At 40.3% G+C, this 21941-nt stretch overlaps 1 protein-coding gene across 1 annotated transcript in view; it reads right to left on the bottom strand.

Moving 5' to 3' along the window:
• The window catches only part of UBE2R2 (ubiquitin conjugating enzyme E2 R2), a 96583-nt gene extending 75703 nt beyond the window's left edge, over positions 1 to 20880 (bottom strand). The window contains exon 1 of the mRNA XM_024132881.3: positions 20341 to 20880. Within this exon, the coding sequence (XP_023988649.1) occupies positions 20341 to 20517 (177 nt within the window). The 5' untranslated portion in view covers positions 20518 to 20880. The remainder of the gene's footprint in view (positions 1 to 20340) is intronic.
• Between the last annotated feature and the right edge of the window lie 1061 nt (positions 20881 to 21941).

Here is a 21941-nt window from a genome sequence, read left to right as displayed (position 1 = left end):
ATGCTCTTCCACATATCCTCATGGTTAGCTCCACCCATTCCTTATGATTTTACTCCAAAAGCCACCTTCACCTTTCTTCAGAGATGTCTAAAATGTCACACACAGGACTTCCCTGGTGGCGCAGTGGTTAAGAATCCGCCTGCCAGTGCAGGGAACACCGGTTCGAGCCCTGGTCTGGGAAGATCCCACATGCCGCGGAGCAACTAAGCCCGTGCGCCGCAACTACTGAGCCTGCGTTTTCCCTGGTGACACAGTGGTTAAGAATCCACCTGCCAATGCAGGGGACACGGATTCGAGCCCTGGTCTGGGAAGAGCCCATATGCCGCGGAGAAACTAAGCCCGTGCACCCCAACTACTGAGCCTGCGTTCTTGAGCCTGTGAGCCACAGCTACTGAGCCCATGTGCCACAATTACTGAAGCCCGTGCACCTAGAGCCCGTGCTTCGCAATGAGAGAAGCCACCGCAATGAGAAGCCCACACACCGCAATGAAGAGTAGCCCCTGCTTGCAGCAACTAGAGAAAGCCCACATGCAGCAACGAAGACCCAACGCAGCCAAAAATAAATAAAATAAAATAAATTAATTTAAAATGTCACACACAAAGAAAAATTTTAATATCCTCTTCCCAACTTCAGACCCTACCTCACTGCTTCCCACTTCTCTCCTTAGAACACACCACTTCTAAGTCGGCACATACTTTTTTGTTCACTGCTTATCTCTCCCACTAGGATGAAAGCTCCATGAAGTAGGAAATTTTGGGGTTTTGTTCAATGTTTCCTCAGCACCTACAACAGTACCTGACATATAGTAAGTGCTCAATAAATCTTTAACGATGAAACTAACAATAAAAATATCAAACTTTAAAATAAATGTTTTCCGTATTTCTGAAGTTAATATTGACAGTTTTAATTATATATGAGAAAGAACATATTGATGGTGTACTTAGGCCCCAAATCCTTCCGTAAGTGGTAAAGCATTACCTAAGAAGCTATAATATTCAGTTTAGCAATACTTTCTACTCATGTTCTCATTTACTACGGAAATTTATTACTGACTCAGAAATACATTAGATATGTTATGAAACAACTTCCTTATCTGAACAAAAATCAAAACTGTCAACTACTCATTAAAAACATCATACATACACAACACTGTGAATTAACTATGCTTCAATTTTTAAAAATCATACACAAAAATCCTTCGAATAAAATTAGGCAAGCTATTAACAACAATTCCAAAGCTTAAAAAATGTTTAGGGCTGCCCTGGTGGCGCAGTGGTTGAGAGTCCGCCTGCCGAAGCAGGGGACATGGGTTCGTGCCCCGGTCTGGGAAGATCCCACATGCCGCGGAGCGGCTGGGCCCGTGAGACATGGCCACTGAGCCTGCGCGTCCGGAGCCTGTGCTCCGCAATGGAAGAGGCCACAACAGTGAGAGGCCCGCGTACTGCAAAAAAAAAAAAAAAAAAAAAAAAAAAAAAGTTTATAATTTCACAGGTGTGTGTTCACCTGTAGGAGGGGAAGATAAGTATTTGGTGGTAGAGAGAAACTACATAACAATGAATTTTAAAGTATCCTTTTTTGGCTAATAAAGAACTTATAGATACATTACCTTTGGAACATAAATGCACTCTACCCAGAAAATAAAGTAAAACACAGAATCATACTGAATCTCAGCAATAGGAACCTTGCTTTACATCAGAATCACCTGGAGATGCCCACCAGAGTCTCAAAAGATTCTGATTCTAGGGACTTCCCTGGAGGTCCAGTGGTTAAGACCCAGTGCTTCTACTGCAAAGGGCATGGGTTCGATTCCTGGTCAGGGAACTAAGATCCCACATGCCACAAGGCGCAGCCAAAAAAAAAAAAAAAAAAGACTGAATCTATAAAATAGTGTGTGAGAATAGAGACAGGAATCTTTTATTTCTAAAAGTTTCCAACATGATTCTAAAGCAGTTTAATCACTCATGCAGATGCTTAATATCCTCTTAGAACACCGTCCCTAGGTGTCATCCAACATGCATTTGAGTATCCCCAGGGACTAAAAATTCACTACCTCCCAAAATACTTTAATTCTAATGGAAATCACTAAATTTTGGGAATCCTTACTTATGTTGAAATGGATTGATATCGGCCTTCCTTTACTTTTTCTCCTCCTCTAGCTTCTACGTAACTGGTTATTAAACTTAAAAGTTGGTAGTATTCAATACCAATACTACTCAGGCATTGGATATCACTCAGGAAAGAAAATGAAAATCTAAATATCCTTCAGGAACTTGCTTCAATCTAATTTTTGTGAAAATCATATTAAATTTGTAACAAATGTCTTTAGATGTAAACATATTTGAACCATAAAATCTATTCCTAGGAATTTATCCTAAAGATACAACTAAATTGTAATGTTTTATGCCAAAGCTGGATGTTGTTTGCAATGGACCAAATGTATGTCCCCCAAAACTCAAGCTGAAATCCTAACCCCAAATGTGATGGTATTAGGAAGAAGGACCTTTGGGCAGCAATTAGGTCTTGAGGGTAGAACGTTCGTTAATGGAATCAGCACCCTTAAAACAAGGGAACCCAGAGAGCTCTCTTGCCCTCTTTCTTACATAAGAATACAATAAGTCTACAACCTGGAAGAGAGCCCTCACCAGAACCTGACCATGATGGCAACCTGATCTCAGACTTCAAGCCTTCAGAACTGTGAGAAATAAATTTCTGTTGTTTATAAGCCACTCAGTCTGTGGTACTCTGTTATTTTTAACAAAGTCATTTCTGCATCTTTTTTTAAAACAAGGACATTTTCTTTTATTCTTTAAAATTTTTACTGTGTCTTATTTCTTCAGCCTTACTGAGGTGTAATCGACAAATAAAATTATAAGATAATTAAATCTATAAGCTTTTTACTTTTTAAATTTACATCTAGCAGTATTCACTTCCTCGGCATACACTTTTATAAGTTTTAGCATGTACATAGATTCTTGTAACCACCATCATAAATAGAATACAAAACAATTCCAATATCCACAAAGAATTCCCTCACGCTATCCCTCTGTAGTCAAACCCTTCCTCCACCCCCAAACCCTGGCAACCACTGATCTGTTGTTCTCTGTGCCTACAGTTTTGTCTTTTCGAGAATATCATGTTAGACCCATTAAGAATGTAATCTTATGTGACTGCCATAATGCCTCTGATACTTATCCATATTACTAGTATGTCAATACTTGATTCCTTTTTATTGCTGAATAGCATTCCATAATATAGATATACCAGTTTACTTATCCATTCACCCACTGAAGGACATTTGGGTTGTTTCGAGTTTGGGGCAATTATGAATAGTGCTGCTACAAACATTCACATACACATTTTTGTGTAAACAGTAAGTTTATATTGCCCTAAGACAAATTCCTAGAAATGGGCTTGTTGAGACAGATGGTGGTTGTATACTTTGTAATAAACTGACAGACTTTTCCAGAGTCTGCATTCTCACCAGAAGTATTAGTTTCAGCTAATCCTCATCCTCACCAATACTCAGTACTGTCAGTGCAATATTTTATTATTTTATTTTAGCCATTCTAAAAGATAAGTAAATGGCACCTCACTGTGGTTTTAATTTGCATTTCCCTAATGACTAAAGATGAACATATTTACATGTGCTTATAAGCCATCCAAACATCTTTACTGAAATATCTGTTCAAATCTTTCACCCATTTTTGAAATTGGGTTGTTGATTTTTTAGGGGTTTTTCCCCCATGTTGAGTTTTGAAAGCTTTTCATAAATTCTGGATATAAGTCCTTTCTAAGATATGTGGTTTGCAAATATATTCTCCCAATTCATGGCGGGTCTTTTCATCCTCTTTAACTGTGTCCTTCACAGGAAAAAGTTTTAAATTCTGATGAAGTTCACTTCACCAATTTTTTTCTTTCACAGATCACGCTTTTGGTACTGTATCTAAGAGCTCTTTGCCAAACCCTAGGTCAAGAAGACTTTTTCCAATGCTTTCTTCTACAGGTTTTACTGCTTTATGTTTTACATTTAGGTTTATGATCCATCCATTTGAGTTAATTTGTATATAAGATATATGTTACATAGGTTGAGGCTCACTTTACATGTGGATGCCCAGTTTTCCAACATCATATATTTGAAAAGACTGTCCTTCCTCCATTGAAGTATGTTTGCACCTTTGTCAAAAAATCAGTTGACTATATCTGAATAAGTCTATTTCTGGGCCCTCTATTCCGGGCCTTTGGCCAATACACCACACTGTCTTGATTAGTGTAGCTTTCCAGTACATCTTAAAATTGGATATTGTGAGTCTTCCAACTTCGTCTTTTTCAAAATTGTTTTGATTATTCTAGTTCCTTTAACTTTCGATACATAATTATTTGAAACTAAAGCCATAATAGTCATCTCTTTTTAGTGGTTTCGTTGACCTCAAGAAAACTGGCATTTTTACTGTTGCATTTTATCCTGTCAAAACCAGTTCAAAATATGTTCTCTAAATATGATAATATGTAGTCACTCATAACTTTTGACCCAATATATCCAGTACCAGAAACTTATGTGAAAAACACAAATATAGATATAAAAATGTGTTCAACATAGTATTGTTTAGAAAGCAAAATAAATCTCCAGATCCAACAAAAGGGGAAAGGTTAAATAATGATTAGTTGGGAAAATGTTCAAAATATGTTAAGTTTTTTTTAAATGGATACACAGTATCCAACTTTTTAGATGAAATACAGTGCATTTCAGAAGAAATATACTTTAAAGCATTATTTCTGGATAGCATCATTACAAGTGACTTTTTTAAAGATTTTTTTTTAATTAATTTATTTCATTTATTTATTTTTGGCTCTGTTGGGTCTTCGTTGCTGTGTGGGGGCTTTCTCCAGTTGTGTGTACTCTTCGTTGCAATGTGCAGGCTTCTCACTGCAGTGGCTTCTCCTGTTGCGGAGCACGGGCTCTAGGCACGGGGGCTTCAGTAGTTGTGGCTCACGGGCTCTAAAATGCAGGCTCAGAAGTTGTGGCGCACGGGCCTAGTTGCTCCGCGGCATGTGGGATCTTCCCGGACCAGGGCTCAAACCCGTGTCCCCTGCACTGGCAGGCGGATTCTTAACCACTGCACCACCAGGGAAGCCCACAAGTGACTTTTTTCTTCATAGTTTCAAGAACTTTAAAAACTTTCTACCATAAACATGTGTTCACTTATAACTGGGTATAAATATTTTGAGGGGTTTTTTAAAATTTATTTATTCTTTATTTATTTTTGGCTGCTTTGGGTCTTTGTTGCTGTGGGCGGGCTTTCTCTGGTTGCGGTGAGGGGGGCTACTCTTTCTTGCAGTGCGCGGGCTTCTCACTGCAGTGGCTTCTCTTGTTGCAGAGCACAGGCTCTAGGCTCGCGTGGGCTCAGTAGCTGTGGCTCGCAGGCTATAGAGCGCAGGCTCGGCAGTTGTGGCGCACGGGCTTAGTTGCTCCGCAGCATGTGGGATCTTCCCCGACCAGGGCTCGAACCCGTGTCTTCTGCATTGGCAGGTGGATTCTTAACCACTGCACCACCAGGGAAGCCCATATTTTGAGTTAAAAAAAAAAAAGTGTTACTGCCACTTACACAGAAAAATACAGGTACCTCCGTATCAGCTTGTACATTATTAGTATCAAGCTTGTTCATTAAGATATGAGTAACACATGACAATGTTAAGAGAACTTACTCTAAACCCTACAAATTCTTCTTCTCGGCTGTCACAACAGTTACAACACAATTTTCTCTACACTTGTCTTCATGTTTAACATTGGACAGAATTCTGAGCACAATATTTAAAATTACATCATTAATAAATGACACACAAAGAAAAGATATTTGCAACTTGCAATACATCTGACCAATGACTAACTTCCTTTATGTAAGCAGCCTTTATGCTATTAAAAAAAAAAACAAAAAAAACCTAAAGAAAAATGGGCAAAGAACAAGGATAGTTAACTTGCATAAATATTACTAATGGTCAATGACATGAAAGTAAGCTAAATTTCATTCACAATTAAAAGAAACAACTGGGGCTTCCCTGGTGGCACAGTGGTTAAGAATCCGCCTGCCAATGCAGGGGACATGGGTTCAAGCCCTGGTCCAGGAAGATCCCACATGCTGCAGAGCAACTAAGCCCGTGCGCCACAACTGCCAAGCCTGCGCTCTAGAGCCCGTGTGCCACAACTACTGGGAACACGGTTCCCAGGGATCGTGTTCGAACCCAAACACGGGTTCGATCCCTGGTTCAGGAAGATCCCACATGCCATGCAGCAACTAAGCCCGTGCGCCACACTACTGAGCCTGTGCTCTAGAGCCCGCAAGTCACAACTACTGAGCCCATGCGCCACAACTACTGAAGCCTGCAAGCCTAGAGCTGTGCTCCACAAGAGAAGCCACCGCAACGAGAAGCCCACGCACCCCAACGAAGAGTAGCCCCCGCACCGCAATGAAGAGTAGCCCCTGCTCCCCGCAACTAAAGAAAGCCCTCGCGCAGCAACGAAGACCCAACACAGCCAAAAATAAACAAATAAATAAAAAAGAAAAGAAAAGAAACAACCATCATAAAGGCTGACTTATCAGGACTGCAAATTTTATACTTTGACAATACCCATGTTTCATCACAGAATATATATTAACATTTTTTGAAGGGTAATTTGACACTCTAGTAAAATTAAATACACATACCCTTTAATCCAGCAAATCCACTCACAAAAGTATAGAGGTATGTAAAAATTTCCTGTTCAGCCTTGCTTATCAGAGTAAAGAGCTGAAAACAATTTTTCATCAATAGGGGAATAAAGTACTTCCTTAACAACTAGAATATTGTGCAACAGTTACAAATTATGAGATAACCCATAAATATTAATAACAGAAAGATCTACAAAATAAACTGTTTTTTAAGAAGCAAGATGCATGGACTTTCCTGGTGGTGCAGTGGTTAAGAATCTGCCTGCTAATGCAGGGGACATAGGTTCCAGCCCTGATCCAGGAAGACTCCACATGCCGCGGAGCAACTAAGCCCATGTGCCACAACTACTGAGCCTGTGCTCTACAGCCCGCAAGCCACAACTACTGAGCTGCATGCCACAACTACTGAAGCCTGCGCGCCTAGAGCCAGTGCTCTGCAACGAGAAGCCACTGCAATGAGAAGCCCGTGCACCACAACGAAGAGTATCCTCTGCTCGAAGCAACTAGAGAAAAGCCCGCGCACAGAAACGAAGACCCAATGCAGCCAAAAATAAGTAAATAAATAAATTTTTTTAAAGATGCAGAAAAATACTTATAGTGTAACCACATTCATAGTTTTAAAATGCACAGATATGTTTGTAGATACACTGACTATTTCTGGAGGATTACAATCAAACAGTTAAGTGATTTTCAGGGGAGAGAAAGACTTTCATACTGCTTGAATTGTTTTCCTAGACTAATTTTAAGAAACATAATAAATGAACACCCTTAATAAATGTTCCTCATTGCATCTTTGTTAGGAATAAATATATTCCTATATAACACCTACATGATAAGATTAATCCATCATGAACTTAGTATTTTTCCCCACCAAATCTACTAAACTAAATTTAAGTGGCTCCGTGTTGAAGCTGAGATAAGACTAAGTCCTGCACGAAGATGTCTGAGTTAAAGCAGAGAAGAAATAATGTGGAAAAAATAGGTAGCTAACCAGATTTTGGGCCAAAACTTACCATAATTACTTTATAACAAATGTCTGGTGACCTCCAGGGTTAGAAACATAGTAACTTTACTTTTGGTACAATAATAATATCTTTAGTTTGGAATAAAATATAATTATCATCAGTCTAGTTTTAATGTCTTAAAACTGAAGACAGCAGTTCAGCAATTAAATATATTCAGTTGCCAACAAACAATTTTTCTTTTTTAAAGAGAGAGAACAAGTGTTGCTGAAGATGTAGAGAAATTAGAACCATCATACTACCGGTGGGAATGTAAAATTGGAAAACAGTCTGGCAGTTCCTCAAATAGTTACACATAGAGGTATCATATGACCCAGTAATTCTATTCCTAGGTAAATACTCAAGAGAAATGAAAACACTTGTACACAAATGTTCGTATCAGCATTATTTATAACTGCCGAACAGTGGAAAACAACCCAAATGTTCATCAACTGGTGAATGGCTAAATAAAATGGCCATACAATGGAACATTATTTAACAATGAAAAGGAATAAAGTATTGATACATGCCACAACATATATGAATCTTGAAAACAATATGCTAAGTGAAAGGCCATATATTATATGATAACATTTAGATGAAATACAAATCTATATGTTTACTGAATAGGCAAACCTATAGTCCCAGAAAACAGACAGGTTGCCTAGAGCAGGGGGAGAAATGGAGAGTGACTGCTAAAGGGTATGGGGTTTCTTTCTGGAGTGATGAAAATATTCTAAAATTGTGGTGATGGTTGTACAACTCTGTGAATATACTAAAAGTCACAGAATTGTACATTTAAATGGGCTAATTGTATGTAAGTGATATCTCAATAAAGCTGCTATTTTTTTAAAAAGGAAGAAGGGAAATCTATCTATTACAGTCTTAAGAGGCACATCACCAAATGCAATTGTGGACCTTACTGTGGATTTTGATTCAAACTAACTTAAAAGTATATCTATGAGACAACTGGGAAAATGTGAACACTAACTGGATATTAGATAATATTAAGGAATTGTTTATTTAGTAAGTGTAAGGATAATACAATTACGTTTTTTAAAAGATTCCGTATCTTTTAGGGACTCCAATATTTAGGGATGAAAGGATATGGTATCTGGGGTTTATTTTAAAACAATCTAATTAGGGAGAGTGGGGATTAACAGGAGAGAATCCAAGAGGTCATTCACAGTGAACTGGGTCTTAAGATGCAAGTTGGAGTTCACGGACTAAAGAGGGTGAGAGAAACATTGAAAAATGAAAAAGGCATTCCAGACAGGTAACAGCTTAGGCAATGGCACTGTCAAAGACCACCTATGGGGCAAGAACAGAAAATACAGTTGGAAAAGTAAGCAACAACCAGATCATGAAGGGCCTTGTATGTCACACAAAGGAATTTTTATTTAATTTTGTGGAAGATGGACTGATGTTTGTTTTTGGTTTTGTTTGTGGTTTTTTTTTGGTGGGGACGGGTCAGATTAGAGCTTTAGATAGGTTACTCTGGTGGCATTACAGACTGAAGGGGCACAAAACACTGCTGTCAAAGTCCAAGTGAGTGACAACTGAGTGGGAATTTACATGGTGAGAGTAGGAATAAAGATTAGGGGCTAAATACCAGAGACATGAGATACTAAAAATAATTGGATATGTGGAAAGAGGAAGCAGAAATCATCTGAACTGATTTCCAGCTTCTAGGCTTGAGTGACTAGGTAGACAATGTCCAATATCCAGGAGAATTAATATAGAAGAGGCTTATGGGAAAGGCAGAGTTCAGTTTAGTGTTTAGTGTAAGTAGGACACACTGGTGTAAATGTCTACTAGGCAGGCAAAAACTCGAGAGGTTTAATTAGAGATGTAGACATATAAGTCTTCAGGACATATCTGGTAGCTGGAACAATAACCCAGGAGAGCTTGTTTGTTACAGTTCACAAGCCACAGAAATTTAACCTATTTTAAATGTTCCCTCCCTACTCTACCTTGTTAAGAATTAATTATTTCATTCAAGGTGTATTTGTAAACAGAATGATCAAGATGTAGTTAATCTTATAGTTAGGAGACTTTATATATATATATATATATATATATTTGGCTAAAAGTCACCAAAATTATTCTTTAACAAACTGCATGCATGCAGAGTAATATCAAAGCACAAGTACAGCTATAAAATGCCTTTTCTAATTATTCTGATTCCTTTAATGCATCAAGAACCATTAAAATATTCATAACATTTATTTCAAAATCCTCCACTTTATAAGAAATTCTGCACTTCTGAAATGCACTTCTAGTCTGCTTTTTAAAAATCTAATGTCTTCTGATATTCTAAAAAGTAAGGCTAAAACAAAACTGGGTTTAATTGTTTTGTTTTATTCATTAGATTTTCCAAAATGAGGTTAAGCAATCTTTATCTTCATGGGACTACAGAAGTCAAGGTTGCTATATCTAGCAGGTTTTGCTAATGCCTCTCATCACTGCTCCAAAATTCTTAACCTCTCCTAAATGTTTTATAATACTTAAATTATAAGAGGAGCCCTTTACAAAGATCCTAATTTGCTATATTACTATATAACCAAGAACTCAATCTTAATTTTTAGCTAAACCTTCAGTCACCAAGAACATTAGATTTAATTGAGGCAACCTGGCAACTATAGAAAAATGTCACTGATGGAAAAACCCAAATAAAATCCAATTTCTTCCAGAAAGGGAAAGCACAACTAGAGGAACTAAGCAATCCAAATATTGAGCCACTTGTCTTACCACTATGTTCTAGACGAGGGACTGAATCACCTAAGATCTAAGGAAGAAATTCAGGTATCAGTAATTTCTTGAAACTGCATGGAGAATTAGGGGGCACGACTGTCGTTCTCAAAGGATGTGACCTCCCTCAAAAGATAACTTATTCTACAATTTACCAATAAAAAAATAATAACTTCAGAAAAAAATGGTTATATAAGAAAAGTGGCAACTCATCAATTCAAAACTCGGTAAGTGCTCTCCCCTTAAAACCCTTTCAATATTAGATTCCTTAGATCTTAATCTAAATTCTACAGAATTTCCATATCTTCAGTAAGACTTCTCTTTTTTTGTCTAGTAATTTTTCCCTCATTCTTATTTAGAGTAAATGTTGAAATATGATTAACAAAGTCCAAAGAACTCAGAGTAGAAACCCTGAGGACACAGTTACTATACATTTTTTAAGTTTTATTGAAGTACAGTTGATTCACAATGTTGTGTTAATTTGTGCTGTACAGCAAAGGGACTCAGTTATATACATATATATTCTTTTCATATTCTTTTCCATTATGGTTTATCACAGGACACTGGCTATAATTCCCTATGTTATCCAGTAGGACCTTGTTGTGGTGCTGGTTTTTTTCTTTTTTTTACCTCTAGGGCTGAAGTTTTTCCACAGGGGTTAGCCCTTAATGGCTTAAATATATTACTCCTATCCCTATGTAGCCAATGGGAGAAATAGCAATTATGTGACAAGACCAAGATGAGCCTTAAGTAATAAGGTTTTTTTGTTTGTTTGTTTTAAACCCAACTACCAGAACTCAAATGAACTTTGCCCCCTTCAGAGCAAACACCTCAGAAGGCTGGCTATACACCCACTCCAACAATGCCAGATTGCCACTGCTCAAAACAATTCAAGACTCCTTTTTTTGAGAACTGCCTTCAGAACCTATTGCACACTTCTTAATGTGCTTATTAGTGGCAAATCTTTACTTCTTCAGTGTGGACTTTTTTTAAAACATCCAAAGGTAATTCAGATTCAACTTGGTAAATGAGGGAAATAATCTGAGTAATAGTATATTTTAGTCAAAAATGAAATGTGAACATGAAGTATTAGACTAATTTTACCTGTGCCTCTACCAACAATTTCAAAAGTAAAGTTTCAAATCATATGAAGAATATTCCTTTGAATAATGAAACTTTTTTGTTTTGCCTTATATATATCAGGTATGGTTTCAAGTAAACTTAAAAATCTGTTTTCTAAGCTTTAAATCACTCTGTTTCTATAAAGAATTACTACATATTGTCCAAGTTTTTGTGACTTTGCCAATTCTTAATATTATCTTATAAATGGGGCCATGGTTATTTTCAATGAAGTAGTAAACATTCAGTGTTTACAATCTGAATTACTATGTATGCTACCTAATGAGCCACATAATCCAAATTATTTCAAGGGATTTATCCCTCAAATTAAGCATCAGCTGCCCATGCAGCAAATACAGAAAAGCAGGTAACTGTGAAATTTGAAAATCCAAATACACAACAGATTGAAACTATGGCAATGATCTTAAGATGCTGTAATAACGCATGAATATATGGCTTCCTCTGAGGATTAAATTTTTTAACACCTTATTTCAGAATAGTTATAGATTCACAACATATATTTGCAAAGATAGTAAAGAGAGATCTGTACCTTTCACTAAACTTCCCCCAATGCTTGCATCTTACATAATTATAGTCCCATACTAGAACTAGGAATTTGACACTGGTACAATATATGAGTGTAGTTCTGTGTCATTTTATGGTCTGTGTAGATCTGTGTAACTACCAACACAATTAAGTTATAGAACTACTCCATCCACGAAGATCTCCCCCATGCTCCTCCTTTATAATCACATCTACCTTCTTCCCCCAACCCCAACATCTCTAATCCCCTAGCAACCACTGACTTGTTTTTGTTTATACTTCTGACATTTCAAGAATGTTATATAGGGCTTCCCTGGTGGTACAGTGGTTGGGAATCCACCTGCCAGCGTGGGGGACGCAGATTCAAGCCCTGGTCCAGGAGGATCCCACATGCCACGGAGCAACTGAGCCTGTGCACCACAGCTGCTGAGCCTGCATCCTAGAGCCCACAAGCCACAACTACTGAAGCCCATGGGCCACAACTACTGAAGCCCGCGCGCCTGGGGCCCGCACTTGGCAACGGGAGAGGCCACCGCAATGAGAGGCCCGTGCACCACAGCGAGGAGTAGCCCCCGCTCACTTCAACTGGAGAAGGCCCGCACACAGCAGCAAGGACCCAACACAGCCAAATATAAATAAATAAAATAAATTTCTTTTTTAAAAAAAAGAATGTTATATAAATGGGACCATATGATATGTAACCTTTTGAGATTGACTTTTTTTCACTCAGTGTAATGCTCATCCAAATTATTACATGTATCAATAGTTCCAAAAATAAATAAAGATGCTGTCAACAGAGATAAGGAATACCAGAGCTTCCCTGGTGGTGCAGTGGTTGAGAATCTGCCTGCCAATGCAGGGGACACAGGTTCGAGCCCTGGTCTGGGAAGATCCCACGTGCCGCGGAGCAACTAAGCCCGTGAGCCACAACTACTGAGCCTGCGCGTCTGGAGCTTGTGCCCCGCAACAAGAGAGGCCACGATAGTGAGAGGCCCCCGCACCGCGATGAAGAGTGGCCCCCGCTCACTGCAACTAGAGAAAGCCCTCGCACAGAAATGAAGACCCAACACAGCCAAAATAAATAAATAAATAAATAAACAGCGTTCCCTTTAAAAAAAAAAAAAGGAATACCAGTTAACAGACTCAACTGAAAGAACAACAAAGTAAGTTTTAATCTACGCTGCTCAAGTTTCCTATGGTGCTTAAATATACTTGGAAAAGTATTAAGACACTATTATTTTAAAAGCATAAATGTCCATCGACAGATAAATGGATAAAGATGTGGCACATATATACAATGGAATATTACTCAGCCATAAAAAGAAATGAAATTGAGTTATCTGTAGTGAGGTGGATGGACCTAGAGTCTGTCATACAGAGTGAAGTAAGTCAGAAAAACAAATACCGTATGCTAACGCATATATATGGAATCTAAAAAGAAAAACAAATGGTACTGATGAACCTAGTTGCAGGGCAGGAATAAAGAGGTAGACATAGAGAATGGACTTGAGGACATGGGGTGGGAGGGCGAAGCTGGCACTAAGTGAGAGTAGCATCGACATATATATATACTACTGAATGTAAAATAGTTGGCTGGTGGGAAGCAGCAGCATAGCACAGGGAGATCGGCTCAGTGCTTTGCAATGACCTAGAGGGGTGGGATAGGGAGGATGGGAGGGAGGCTCAAGAGGGAGGGGATGTGGTGACATGTGTATGCATATGGCTGATTCGCTTTGTTGTGCAACAGGAACTAACACGGTATTGTGAAGCAATTATATACTCCAATAAAGATCTATTAAAAAAAAGCATAAACCAATATTGTATTAAGAAATTTAACTCCTGCTATGATCTCCCACCATCACTTCAGAGGTGTTTTATCATCATTTCTAACCCCAAGATTAGTTTTTTTAGACATATTTCTCAACTCTAGCACCATCCCACTCTCCCCTTAAAGTAATGAGAAAGTTGCTATTAAAGGAATCAATTTGCCAATAAAAAAAAATCCTTCTGCAATATGATTTGTTACTCTCTAATCCAAGTAGTCCAAGAACAACAACAAAATACAATTTTTCCAGTGAATTTGAGTTATAAGCTGAAGTCATAACAATCTCTCCCCATGATTTGAAGGGACAATTACCTTGTGACCTTTAAACTTATAAAATTTAAAATAAAAATAGTTCCTTTTCAAATGCTCCATAAAGTTTCTTTTCCTTTTTTTTTTTTTTTTTTTTTTGGACCGCACCGTGCAGCATAAGGGACCTTAGTTACCCGACTAGGGATCGAACCTGTGCCCCCTGCAGTGGAAGCACAGAGTCTTAACCACTGGACCGCCAGGGAAGTCTCATCCATAAATTTTATTTTCTTAAAGCTCCACTTTTATACCTTCAAACAACATCCTGAGAAGTAAAAGATCTCACCAAGAGAATAACACAGGCTTTAGAGTCAAGCAGTCTGGTAGTCCAGCTTGGTATTACAACTTTCTAGCTGAGGACCCCGAGCAAGTTAAACAAACTCTATGATTGTTTATATATATATACACACACACATATATATATATATATACACATATATATACATATATATACACATATACACATATACACACACACACATATATATGTAATAGCAGTCACACCTCACAAGAGGATTATATGAGATATTCTATTTAAAGTATGTAGCACACAGTAAGCACTCAATAAATGTTAGCTACTAATATCTATATTACTGTAATAAGGATAGTAGCATGTATCTGCAATTAGATATGACCTTCAGAGTTTTAGCATGTTTTAAGTGCTCATTCTACTTACCTTGCCAATAGGTTTACAACAGAAATTTAATTTACTGGGTTGTAACAAAAACATTTTTATATATATATATATATATATATATATTTTTGTGGTATGCGGGCCTCCCTCTGCTGTGGCCTCTCCCGTCGCGGGGCACAGGCTCCGGACGCGCAGGCTCAGCGGCCATGGCCCACGGGCCCAGCCGCTCCGCGGCACGTGGGATCCTCCCAGACCGGGGCGCGAACCCGGTTCCCCTGCATCGGCAGGCGGACGCGCAACCACTGCGCCACCAGGGAAGCCCTATATTTGTTATTAAAACAAATCAAGTAAAGGTGCTTAAAGTGGATATTCATTTTCTATCTTAAATACATATTCCCAAATCTGAATATTCCAATTCTCATATGGAAGAATATTTATGTAAAATCAAACCTTGGCAACCCAAACTAAAATTATCTCTTCAATTTAGTATCTATCATTCCATTCACTTCAGAATCAATTCGTTTAAAGATACATAAGCATAAACTCTGAATAACAATTTCTCGCTGAATAAAGCTGAAATGAATTAATTCTGTGCTGACAAAACACTTTCAAAGAGGCTCAGCTCAGTCTTATTTGGATATCTATGTAGCTGTACACGAAACAGTCCAAAAGAATTTCAGGAACATAAAAGAATTAAAACTTTTAAATATGACCTTTCAGCAAGACGGAGTTCTGCAGTCTTAAACCCTGAATTTGTAACTCTTCCTGTTATTATCCCATAACGAGATTAGCAGAAGTAGGCCAATTTCTTAGGTGATCTCCTTTATTTCACCTGTCTCCAACAGATTCTTCTGGAACCTTAGACTAGGAACACTAATACTAAGTTGCAACGATGGAACAGAACATTTCATCATGACAAACTGGTTATGTTGACCAATGAGCTAACTGGCCTTAAAACTCTGATTTTAATCACCATTACAATTCTGTCAGTAACACCTACACCTCACATTTCTGTATTTCAAAGTCTGCACAAAGATTTTTATGAAGATCATTCATAAAAGCTCTAAGGTTATCAATGTCCCAATACTTTTCCTTACTATCTAAAAGGTAGTGACACTTCCTACAGTGCTTTGCCTTTGATGTGTGTTTGATAAATATTGTTTACGAACACAAACCTCTGAAAAAGGGTAATCAATAAGCAGCAAAAAGTACTGAGGACACAAATCCTTGGTTCAAAAAGAAATAATCCTTATTTTATCAAATTTAAGACACTGATGCTGGCATTTAAAAAAATTTTATCAGAAGATTTCAATGGAAGGGTCTCTTACAACTAGGTCACAAGTGTCAGCTGGCTGATGGCAATTCTAAGACTTCATGGACTCATTCCAAATTTGAGAAGTGAAAGTAGAAAAATATGCATCTTGGAATCAACTTAATACAGTAAAAGCATACTCTATGAAATACTGAGGTGTTATATTTGCCAGAGGTGGGGGCTGGGGATAGGGGACTAAAATTGCATTTAGTGCCCCAAACCACTGGACATTAACCACGTTTCCATTTACAATGTTGCTTTAGTTCACCCAGCACTCAAGACAAGTTCAGCTTCCAGAAAAGGTAACAGCTAAAAGCCCTAAGAGGTGTTCTTAAAGCAACTGAGGAAAAACTTAAAACCTAGAAAATTTTAACTGACTGATTCATCATAAAATTGTTTTCTGAAAAAATAGCAATACTTTTATAATGTCAAAGGTGTTTAATATTTTTTTTAAAGTTGCCAATCCAATCCCTTAAAACAGGGATTCTTTTTTTTTCTTTTTTAAAAATATTTATTTATTTATTTGGCTGTGTCGGGTCTTAGTTCCCAGACCCTTGTCCCCTGCATTGGAAGGCGGATTCTTAACCACTGGACCACCAGGGAAGTCCCCAAAGAGGGATTCTTAACAGGTCAGTTAACCATCTGAAAATGCGTACAAACTACTTTGTGTCCTCACTGTCTTTTGAAGAAAATTTATCAAGCTCTCAAAAGGATCCCTACACCAAAAAGACTAAGAGTTGCTTACAAAAACTGTTTCAACTGTATGTTAAGAATTTTAAAGTCATAAAATAGAATGTGCTATACATAAATCTGAAGACCACTGCCAGGCACTGAAGTTAAGTTTGGTAGTTTGGTGTGTTTTGGGTTTTTTTTTGGGGGGGGGAGGGGGCGGTGGCATGCGAAGAATACATTCATTTACTCTAGAACAAATGAAAATAATGTCCTTTATTTTAAAAAACAACTATTGAAGAGTTTCTTTAATACAAAACAAAGCAGTAAGTCTGATGAAGAAGATCCTATTAAGGAAAACTTTGAGTATATCACAAATACTTCCTAAATTTTATTAGTTGGGAGTTATCCAAAAAAGAAACACGCCTGTATTTCATTCCCTTACATTACTGAATAAAACCAAAACTACAAAAACTGCAATACTTTAAACATTCTGCATCACTTAAACTTTAACGTTATTCATATCATGAAAGAGTCACTTTCTGGTATCTAGACTCACTGCAATTGTGCATTTAGATAAATAATGCAGGAGTTCCAAGGAGGTTCTATACTAAAGCAGCCACACTAAGTTATGATCATTATCAGGACTTACTTGAAAAGACAGTTCTTTTTAAAGGAACGGAGGTGAACGTGTTAAAAGTCATCACTAACTGCTCACTTGATCGACAAGTTATTCTTCCAGTACCATAATAAAATTCCAACTTGCTCCATATTAGCAAAATTAAGTTCAGACGTATTCTGGGTGTTCTAAGTCATCTCCTACTTTATGTTCTATAATGGTTGACCCCAGAGGAAAAATTCGAAGCAGCAAAGAAATTCACTGGGTGAATAATGAGATCAAGAAATTGGACAAAAAGATAGTGAAGCCAAAGAGTTTATAACATGCAGAAAATCAGACACAAGAAACTATCTTTGCCTATCATATATCTAGATCCCCCCGCCCACCCAAGCTAAGAATCATACAGATTCAAGATATATAAAAAAGAAAAATAGGATGAAAAAACAAATTTGTGAAATACAGGTCTCACAAATCTCTACAACAGATGCCACAGTTAAAACAGACTGGAGCTAACTATTTCATGATGAAAAATATCAGTTAGAAGCTTATTAATATGTAAAAGATAAAGGAGTTACGTTATGAAAAATTTAAAGAATAGCAGCCCACTGCCTTCGGAAACTATAATGCAAAATAGAGAAAATATTGATAAATTATATTAAATGTTCAAGGACCACCATTTGATAAGGGAGAACAGTAGTACAGAAAGGTCTGTGCCAACTTTTAACTGCAGCTGTAGTGGAACACACTAAAAACCTTGTTTCACAAAAGCAGTGAAGTAAAAAACAATGGTTTTAAACTTATCACCAGTGTTAATTGCTCATGACCATAAATTTGCCTTTTTCCAACGAAGAACTTTGGTATAAAAAGCCAAAGTCCTTTGCCAAAAGCAGAAGAAACAAAAGTGACCAAAATTCTTACACAAGACTAAAACACTAAACCTGTTTAAGAATTTTCATATATTTTTTTACATGTCACAATTAAAGGTAAAAATAAGATTAAGATATCTAACACATACAACAAAATTGGAGATCAAACCATTCTTTTTAAATACGACTGAATAAAAAGCAGTTAGTTTAAATCAGTGTATGCTACAGGGAATCCTCCTTCCAAACTGCCTATTCCAAACTGAGAGGGTTCACCACACTCCCTTCCCAATTACTTAAGCAAAAATATTACAATTTTTAACCCATTATTTCCTTCCACGTACAGTTTGTTGTTTTGTTTTTTTAACAAACTGCATAGGAGTAAGATCATTCTAGCTAGTATCCATTTATCTTGACTACTGACTGTCCCAAACAATGATACTTTTTGGAAATTAAACTTTATTTCACTAAAGTTAACCAGTAGATTTTGCAAGTATCTGCATCTGAGGAGTACAGCGTATGGTGACCACAAAACATGAAGCATACAGTTGGTATACACAATATTCTAAACACTGAACACATGTTTTTAACTAGGTATTTAGTGACTATCACAGACATTAATATTAAACATTCCCCTATCAATTCCTGACATTTTCTACAAAATAGACTCAATTTCAAGCCTGAAACTGAGGCTTTTTTACCTTTAGAGGAGTAGAAACTAAATTGGGTACTCCTTAAAAATACACGTAACTACATGACTAAGATACTCATTTAAAACTTTTGCCAAGATAGCCCCTCCCTTCGAAACAAACCAAGACTGACTCACAGCCCTATTTTACTTAATTTTGGAAACAAAAAATTAAATTAAATGAATTCCTAAGCACTCTTTTCCTCTCTCTCTGTTCCCCCACCATTTAAAGCAGTCGACCTTCAATCTGTGATTTGCCCCTTAAAAAATGGTAAAATAAAAACAAAAACCCCTCAGTATCTCCAAGTTATCTATCTTGGAATAAAGAAACTGCCGGATTCAGGAATGATAATAACCACTGTTCTAACATCCTGGAAAACAACAGAAACAATGTCTATGGTCGTTAAGGAGCGGTCCTACTCTGTGAAACCATCCCACCTCAGATGATACTTTTCATCCATAAGACCACCCCCACATTTGCTAGAGTTAACCATCTGAACGAAAGGTTTCAATTTTGTGTTCCTAAAGTGGGAAACTCTCTCTCTACATAACATGTCCCGCCCTCTGTGGATATTTCTACACGGGAGGCGGGGGGTGAGGGGAGCGGGGGCAGTAAAGTTGGTGGCAGGGTGAGGACAAAGGGCATTTTGAAACACCACTTAAGTAAATAAAAAACGAGGACAGAAAGGGGGCTAAATTACATTTCCCTCAAGTGGCTAATGGCAAGAAAACGCAGGCACCCTTGCTTAGCACCCCTAGGGTTCCTATTCTCCATTAACGCCCGCTGGAATGCGAAGCTGGAACCACCAGTATGCAAGAAGCCCATCAAATCCCCCAAATGTCAGGCCACTAGGCAGCCTCCGGAATGACAGGCCGGTACCCCTCCCCCACCCCCACCCAAAAAAAGGTCCAATCCCATAAGTGCAGGTCACTCTGCCCTCTGGGGTAGTTCCAGCCGGCGCAGAGATGGGAAGACGAGAGGGGAAAGACAGACCACCTCTCTTTCGTACACCCTCGGCTGGGGAAACAAAACAAAGACCGCCCTCCGCCTCCGGTAGCCACTACCCTAGCCAAAGAGGCTTTCCTATTTCCCGGTGCAGTCTGGCCTCCCGCCCCCGCCCCCATGACAAAGAAAAGGCACTTGGTGAGCAAGCGAGGCCTTCCTGCCTCCACCGATGGGGGTAGGGAGCTGCCGAGGTGAGGAGCCCCCTCTGCTCACCCGCGCTCCCACTCTCGGCCGAGAAAACTACCGAAAGCGGCAGCCTCCGCCTGGGGAAGCCTGGTCTGAGATGGGGTCGGGGGTACCTTGAAGTAGCCGCCTTCGTAGAGGGTGTTAGGGGGTCCGAAGATGGCAACCTCCCAGTTGTAGAGGTCGGATTCATCCACCAGGGTGATCCGGAAGCCCTCCACCGGCTCCTCCTGAAGGGATTTCAGCTCGAGCATCAGGGCCTTCTGCGAACTGGTCATCTGCTGCTGGGCCATCGCGGCGACGGCGGCGCCGGGCCGGGGCCCCAGTCCTCACGCACCGGCCGGGCCGAACCAGGCCCCTCCCCTCCGCTCCGCTCGCCCTCGGCCGGCCCGCACCGGGCCCCTGTCTTCACACACCCGGCGGCCCGGACCAGGCCCCAGACGGCCCGTGGGCCGGCCCGGTTCCTCCTCACACACGACGCGGGCCGGGCCGGGCCCTTCTCCTCACACTCGGGCCGGGTGGGGGGAAGGTGGAGAGAGTTAGAGAAATTCGCTCCGGCTCCCGGGCCTCCCCCCCCCGGAGGGGGCCTCAACTTGGCGGGGGGGGGGGAGAGGAGGTGGAAGCGGAGGAAGGCGGCGGAGGGCCGGCGATGGTGAGCGGACGGGGCCGAGCCGGCCCGGGAGCGCCGCGCTCGCTCGCCCTCTCGTTTCCTCGGGGGCCGCCGGGGCCGAAGGACGCGCGGGGCCGAAGGGCGGGGGGGGAGCGCGGCACGCGGGGGTCTCGCGGCGGCGGCGGTGGCTGCGCGGGGGGAGGGGCGACGGCGGAGGAGGAGGAGAAGAGCGAGAGCGCCTCGCGCCGCGGGAGCGACGGAGCCGAGAAGAAGGAGGGAGGGAGAGTGGGAGGAGGGGCGCACGTCGGGAGGGAGGGCGGCTCTCGGCGGCGGGCGGCCCGACGCGACGCGCGTGCGCGCGCCCCTCCCTCCCCCGCCCTCCTCTCCCTCCTCCTCTTCCTCCTCCTCCTCCTCCTCCTACTTCCCTGCCTCCTGTCCACCGCCCCGCGCAGTGGCGGCGCTTTGTGACGCCGGCGAGTGTCCCCCGCCCTTAAAGGGCCAAGCGGCAGTGGGGGTCGAGGGTGGCCGCAGGGGATGCCCTTGGCCCCAAAATGATGATTGTGCGGCTTGACGCCGCGGTTCCAAAGGCGCGCCGCGTTAGGGACCTCTGTCCTAGAGCTGTCATCGCCCTCCTCCCCACTACTTGTATCCACCGGCCTCCCGCAGCCATCCTACGAGCCCCAGATCCTCTGCAGGCCTAACCCCCCGCCCCCCGCGCCATGACACACAGTCCGTCGTCCCTGCACTCAGTAGGTGCTTGACAAGGATGTGCTGACAATGTGGTTTTTGTCGGTGGAAACAAGCTTCCTGACATCTCTTCTGCAGGTCCAGTCCTCATGCCATTGTGTCCTTGGAGAGCAGTGTGTCACCAACTTAAGGGGTTGGGGGGCAGTTTCCCATCCGAGAAATGGGGAAGGCAGATAGGTCAGTTTCTACTTCCCTTCTTAACTACAAAGAGGAAGTTGTGGGAAATAAGGAGAGAAATAATAATACAGACTGAACCTGGGTTCTTGGCCCTTTTCTGTGTGATTTGGGGCAAATGCTCTGGCTATCCCCCAGTTTACCCATTTGTCAAATGGCGTATTTGGTTGAACTTTGACCCCCTAC

Source organism: Physeter macrocephalus, chromosome 9 (assembly GCF_002837175.3).
Source record: "Physeter macrocephalus isolate SW-GA chromosome 9, ASM283717v5, whole genome shotgun sequence".
Lineage (NCBI taxonomy): Eukaryota > Metazoa > Chordata > Mammalia > Artiodactyla > Physeteridae > Physeter > Physeter macrocephalus.
The sequence above is the reverse complement of the archived record's forward strand: the minus strand, read 5'-3'. Positions and strand labels throughout refer to the sequence as shown.